Source organism: Lygodium microphyllum, chromosome 2 (assembly GCF_053477565.2).
Source record: "Lygodium microphyllum isolate KBCC chromosome 2, Lygodium_microphyllum_v1.1.10, whole genome shotgun sequence".
Taxonomy (NCBI): domain Eukaryota; kingdom Viridiplantae; phylum Streptophyta; class Polypodiopsida; order Schizaeales; family Lygodiaceae; genus Lygodium; species Lygodium microphyllum.
In genome coordinates this window covers 26826415-26833762 of record NC_141136.1, presented here as the reverse complement: position 1 = coordinate 26833762, position 7348 = coordinate 26826415, and the positions used below count along the sequence as shown (strand labels likewise).

Below are 7348 nucleotides of genomic sequence, written 5' to 3'. Positions count from 1 at the left end.
CATTTAGCATCATTTCCAACCGTCAGTGATGGATTCTTGTAGAGGTTGTATAGAACTGTATAGACCTTTCTTGTTGGTCATGTGACGGGAGGCCCCACTATCCAACACCCATGAGTCAGTGGTAGATTCTTCTTGCGCTGAGGAGCACACTTCCTCAATGGTCACCATGAATAATTCCAACTCTGCTTCAACCGTATTGGCTATCTCTTTCCCTTTACTTTTAAGGGTACCATTCTTTTCATCTGTCTTCTTGACATGACAATCTGTAATTGCATGTCCTTTCTTCTTACAGTAGAAGCACTCTCCTTGAAACTTCTTCTTGCCGCCCTTCTTCTTTTTGTCACCATCATTTTTTGTGAAGGAAACACCTTTGCCTTTTGCATTGGCAGAGAATGCAACATCTCCATTGTTGCTTCCTTCTCGGGCTTTCAGCCTCAACTCCTCCTCCGTTAATAATGCACAAAACTCCTCAAAAGTCAAAGCTTGAGGTCTCACCTGAGTATTAAGGGCAGTTACTAGTCCATCAAACTTTTGTGGACAAATCCGAAGACACCTCCGAGCTAGCTCTTCACTAGTCTTTTGTATCCCAGCGCCAGCCATCTGGTCGCGCAGATTCTTAATCCGAGTGATGAATGCTTCAACCATCTCTCCTTCAGCAAACTTCTCCGCTGCTAGTTGATTCTCCAAGTTTTGAATCCTTGTTTGGTTTCGTGTTTCATACTGACTCCTTAGTACATTCCAAGCATCTGACGCTTTGGTTGTATGCTGAATCAGAGTCAAAACACTGTCAGAACAGCTTGTAACTAAGACACACAATGCATCTGCATTCCTTCGTTTCCAAGCTCGTAGAAGATCTGCATTCGGAGGAATCATCACACTAGGATTTGATGGGTCGGGGGTAGGCTGTGGTTCTGCGTCAGTCCCGAGCACAGTCTCTAGAAGCTCATAAGAATCAAGGATAGTTGTAATTTTGAACTTCCACAAGGTATAGTTTGTACCATCTAACTTGCCTTCGCTGAAGGTTGGTGGACGAATCCTCAGTGTTTGAATAGCCAGTACAGCAGCACCACCTCCTGCACCGCTTCCTGATGCGCCAAAACCGCTTCCCGGAGTCGACATAGTTTATCTTTGCTGTTAAAGCCTTTGCCTCTTCCACGCTCTCCGATCTCTAGAGCCCCCTGGACTCTGATACCATGTAAAATATTACACGACGCAACGAACAGAATCTGAGAAAGAGATAGAGAGTACACAACAGATAAGAGGAAAATCAGTAAATTCAACTCTAAACAACTGATACAAAGATGGCTCTGTCCACCCGTGCGCTTCCACTGTGTGAAGCTTAGATGGCAATCTAGACAGAAGATAGGTGAAGAGCTTAAGGCTAGCTGGAATAACAACTTTGACTGGGTGAAAGATGAGTGTAAGATGGCTGCAAAAGGGTTTAGCTTTTATAGCCCGCGAAGGTCGTTAGGTCGGCCTGCTGACCGACTTACCATATGAGCCTCCACTAGTCGGCCAAGAAATATTCCAGAGAATATTCCCTTTACCATCGAGCAATGCGCCTTGAGTTGCTACCAGCTTAACCACTCCGTCTGACCCAAAGATTAGACCCACAATGGTCACCTTTTTGCCATCCGGTCACATAAACCTCATCTGATATACAAGTCAAGACTCCACCAATGTCCGGACTCACACTTGGCTTCTCCTCATAATGGGAGCCTTACAACTTTGAGCACCATGGATCATTGGTAGCACCTAATGAGGGTGGGGCATTAATCATATCTAACAGATGCCTATAGTTGTGCCCAAACATACCAATGTTAATTCTAGACCATGAGGCATTCCCCCCCATGTACCAACAGTTATTGCCACACCACCACCACCTCCAATTGCTGTGCACCCAGCTGTATGTCCACCTTGAATCACTATGGCACTCACGAGTGATCACAACCTAACCGATTCTGTGAGGAGCTAAAGGACTGGATATGAAACTTAGAAAGAAAGCATTTATCATGGTGTTTACCTGGGACTTGGAGTATTCAAGCATACAAGGATTTTTGGTTGATTTCAGTTTTAGGAGCCAAATCTATCTAATGGGTGTTGTCATCATTGTTATAGAAGAGAGATTGGAGAGTGTTTAGTGTTGAAGATAATCAAATTGTGTGTTTTTTTTTATCAATAATATAAAGGCTTGCATGTGCTGGTTTGGACCACATTGATTGGGCATTATCTATTTTTGATGCTCCATGTCATACAAGTGTGATGGATAAATTCACACATGCATGCAATCACACGCACAGTTTTCCTTGACATACAGCAGGTTTAATATTGTAGAATAACACACACTTCAGAATATTTGATCTTTTTATGTAAAAACCAAGTATAAGACATCTACACACACACCTGGTCATAGTACATAGCATCTGATCATCCTCATCCTCCTACGGACAGCTTGCTGTAGCTATAAATCCTGGAGCATTTACTCTCCTTTGTATCTAGTAATATTGGGCATCAATGGTGGCAGCAGCGGTGGCAAGTCCTTGCCTGCTTCCTAAATTCTCTTCTTTCACAGTATTTTTTATCACACAAAGAAAGCCATGCACCTCTATTGGCTCTTATGAATTGAAAGCATTGAGAACTTACAAGCCTGCGAGGATGAAACCACTGCCTATCTGCTGAATGTTTACATGCACTACATTCTCCAGTTGTTAAAAACAAATCAAGGCCAAAAACTGATATATTTTGTTCATAGCCAGAAGAGGAAGGATGGGTGGACAGTGTCACTGTGGCTTACAGCAAACAGTAACCATATCAATTCTACGCTGCATCTTCATAACCAACTGAGGAAAACACTTCTATAGCCAACCCATTCATCTCTCCCATCCATGTGGAAATCGTTGCCATCCACTGTTTTTCCAAGTTTAAACATTGTTCAGATGATGCAGTGGAAAGAGAGGTCGATCATCACTACAACTTCGAGCAGCCTCACATGCTGTCATGCAAACCTACTCTCTGTTCATGCAGGAATCAACTTCTTCCCGTGTCACTATAACAGGAGCATACTCATCATTGCTGGGATAATCTCCCTCGTCGTGGCCTAAATTCCAGCCAAGCAATGACCCTACAATGCTTTTCAATCTTCTTGTTAGCTTGAGAAGATCTCCATCGACTGGTGAAGCCTCCATTACCAATTGATAAAACTCCTTAAGTAACAAGTGCAAGAAGTTATCCTCAACAAACCACGAATCATCCAAAAATGGCATGTCTGAGCTGCTTCTTGCACCTTTCAGGCTAGACTGCAGTTGAAAACATATAACCTCCAAAAACTTCACAAACAACCTAGTGTGTTTGTGAAGAGGGGCCTCATTGCAGCTGAGTAAGAGGCATACAATTGACTTCCACTGGCTAAATGACTCTAGCGATTGCCCCATCAAGAATGCAATAAAAGCAAACTGCAGCTCTCCAAGCAACATGTCTTCTGAGCCTTCATACTGATGATTTAGCAAGCTTTCCAAGACAGCAGTTTTATCAACATTCAACGTGGTGAGCTCAGCTGCGGATGCACCCGCCTGTGTCACAAGGTGAGGAAGCTTTGTGTAGAAGCATCGACCAGCGATATCCCTGCCATTGAACTCCTGCTGTACATTTCCTTGTGCTTGTCCAAACTTCCTGGCATGGGCTTCTCTACCCTTTGCCAGATGCTCAAGCAGCCGTCTTTCGGCTGCAGTAATGCACTGCTTCTCATCAAAGTCCGCCTCTGCAATGACGGAGATGTTGCCCCCGACTGGTTCGAGCCGCTCAATGACAGGAGGACTGACGAACCCAGAGAGGCGCTTCCAGGACTGGTAATTGTGAATGTCATACGGGCCCAAGAAGGGATCGAATTGCAGCCTGGACACAGCATGTCTGAGCCTGTCTTCTTCATCAGGGTCAGAGAGCTTCACAAGGAGCTCCTCTCTGGCATCCCAGCGCCGTACGAGCACATCGCGGGGGTGCAGGTGGATGAAAAAGCCTGTAATGTGGGAGGACTGGGCCTCGCCGCCATGCTTGCCGGTGGCGCTGTAGTAGACGAAGTGGGGGCCTGGCGGGATCATCTTCAGGCCTTTGAAGAGAGGGCCGACAGAGAGCATCTGCAGGTCGAATCCGAAGAGCGTGGTGGGGGGCACGTCCAGGATGAGCAGGGATGCCCCTTCTCTCACGAGATCGAGGGCGTCGCCTGGATGCAGATGGACGGAGTAGGGCGGGGATGCCATTGAAGACCTCTGTCGGATACAGTTTTGCAGAGAGACACAGATACACTGAACTATATTTGCCTCGTCATTAGCATACATACATGCATACATGCACATATGTGTATATATACATACATACACATTCACACATGTATGCATATATATTCATGCATGCTCATACACACATAAAACATATATGAGTGAGAAATTAATCATTAATTATTATAATAAATCAATTCACTAAATAATAAAAGTTGTATAATTGTATTTCAATTAACGTATTGTGGAAACCCTGGTTAACTATGACCCAACTGCAGTTAGTTGTAACTAAATCAACCAAAGTGATAATAATGAATCAATGAAGGAAATGGGCGATTGGCTGGTTTCGTGAGTTCAAAACACACACACACACATACTCTCTCTCTCTCTCTCTCTCTCTCTCTCTCTCTCTCTCATGTGGCTTGGCACTTCACATTTGGTGGAGATGATGACAACAAGATCTCCTCTCAGTCCCAATAGCCCCAAATCTATCCACCAAGATGCACCCATGTATGAAGAGCAAGAGCAGCTAGCATATTTGAATCAGATGATGAATGTTGTTATTAGTTCAATGTTACACTAGATGAATGCTACTAATCATACCTTACTAGCCTTTATGGAACATCAGCAACAACAAAGACCAACAACCACATCAAATCCTAGGGTTCGTCCATGCTCTTTTGCAGTGTTACCAACAACTGAAGTTGTGTTATCCTAGCTGGACCACTTTGATAACGTAGTTAGCTACCATACATGGATAGATGAACAAAAGACAAAGGAAATTCAAACATTTTTGGATGGCATTGTTGCTACATGGTATGTATAGCAACTAGAGCATGTAAAGATCAATTGGCCATAGTTTAGACCATCTTTGATTGACATTTTGCTAGTCAAAACATTACATAATCAGTGCTAAAGTAGTTAAGGAAGTGTGAACAACCAGGTGAAACTATTGCCCACTTTGTAGGTAAAATTTAATCAAATAATCACAGGAGCTGATCTGGCCATGTTTGAATCCATGAAACTCTTCTTTCTGTATGGCCACGATTGAGTCCAAATGTGGCAAGATGGGTGCAAGATCAATGACCACAAACCCTCCATTATGCAATATAGATAGCAAAAAGGATAGAAGGGACTATTGAGGATGTTGAGCTCATAAAGAATAGACCAACTCCCATGGAAATTGATCTTCAAAATACACAAATGGCGGATAAAAGGCTCTTACCAACTTGAGGTGTGCAAGGCCACCCCAAATGTTTTTATTGCAATAAGTATGGCCATGTGAAGAAATATTGCAACTATCTAAAAGCTAAATAGCAACAACAAGTGCAAAATGTTCAACTTACCACTAACATTACAGCAACACTCGCAAGTGTCCCAGAATACCTTTGAGCGAATCGCTATTGAGGCATAGTCCTTCACATGTGCAAGCCTCTACACTACAACCCACAAATAGTTTAGTAGTACTAAGCACACTCACCTTAGGACAAACAATGGTAACTATGTTATTAGACTCAAGAGCATCATTTTCATCAATTAGACAAACATTTCCAATTACTTTATGCTATGACTAGCTCAAGTTTAAATCTTTGGGATGAGCAATTAGAACTCCCTAACTCTACACCCATACCATTCACAACATTGCCAAAAACTACCTATTTTTAGTAGGTATATATTGGAGAAGTACCTAAGCAACAACATCTACACGACATATAAGGGATCGCCCAAAGATATCCTCAAATATTTCCAACAATAGCAGAGCAGATCACCATCAATGCACAAATATATCATGACATTCCAACATACCCTAGCCCACCAATCAAGATGGTATGCATAGGAGATCACCCAAAGAAATTCAAATCATTAATTATGTATTCAAATATATGTTAGCAAAGGGTGTGATTGAGCCATCAAAAAGTTTGTGGGCAGCTAAACCACACTCAGTGAAAAAAGAAAATGGAAAGTATTGATTTTGTGTGGATTACAAACACTTAAACAAAATGACCATCAAAGATGTCTATCCAGTACCAAGGTTGGATGGACTGCTAGATTAGTTGGCAAAATCAAAATACTTTACATCTCTTGATTTAGCTGTAGATCATTGGCAAATACAATTAAACAAGAAGGAACAATTTTCAGAACCCCAATGGGTCTATTTCAATTCAAGGTTATGCCTTTTGGGTTGACAAACCCTCCATGAACATTTTATGGGGAATAATTTGTTTCAAGACCTTATTGAAAAGAAAATACTTGTCATTTACTTAGATGATATATTAATACATACATCAACATGGACTGAGCACTTGAAGATAGTGTGTCAAATACTTAAACCATTGCACAAATACAACTTAAAAATTTAGTATAAAAAATGCATCTGGGGGGCAAAAAACTAATGCATCTGATCAAGGTTTAGGGCCCGTTTTATTAGAGGAGCAAGAAAGACAAGGCTGGCATCCCATATGTTACATAAGTCGCGGCTTAACAAGCACAAAAGCAAATTAAACAACAACTAAAAAGGAATTACTAGCAATAGGATGGGCCTTTGTGAAGTTGAACCCTTATTTGCATGGTCCAGAGGTCACAGTGGAAACCACAAACCTTAACCCATTAATAACACCGATTCATAAATAGCACCCTCTTGGAAGATTGTTGAGATGGATAGTAGCTCTCCAAGAATATGACTTCAAAATCAAACACTACAAAGGTACAACAAATATAATTGCAGATGCATTGAGTAGGAGTATCCTAGAAATAAACAATACATAAGAAGTTATCGCCTTGCATATGGAGCTCCCAATAGAACGCAATGGCACAAATGATACACCCATCAATCATACAAATCATTGGAAATCTTCAATCCCCAAAGGTACATTTAGATTGGAAAAAATACATAATTCAAAACAAAGTCTTGCATTATGTACAACATAGTCATCAGCCACACATATACATTCCACAACAATTGCAGAAGATCTATATAGATTACCATCACAATCATGTATTATTTGGTCTTGTTGGTGAAAAGAATGTGTTGCACATGCTAAGAACAAGGTTCTATTGGCTTTGCATGAGACACACAA

At 41.7% G+C, this 7348-nt stretch overlaps 1 protein-coding gene across 1 annotated transcript; it reads right to left on the bottom strand.

Moving 5' to 3' along the window:
- Positions 1–1597: 1597 nt before the first annotated feature.
- On the bottom strand, positions 1598–4313 carry LOC148039559 (AAR2 protein family). Its single transcript, XM_087691948.1, has one exon. It carries the CDS (start codon positions 4251–4253, stop codon positions 3006–3008), a length of 1248 nt encoding a protein of 415 aa, XP_087548074.1. The 5' UTR covers positions 4254–4313; the 3' UTR covers positions 1598–3005.
- Between the last annotated feature and the right edge of the window lie 3035 nt (positions 4314–7348).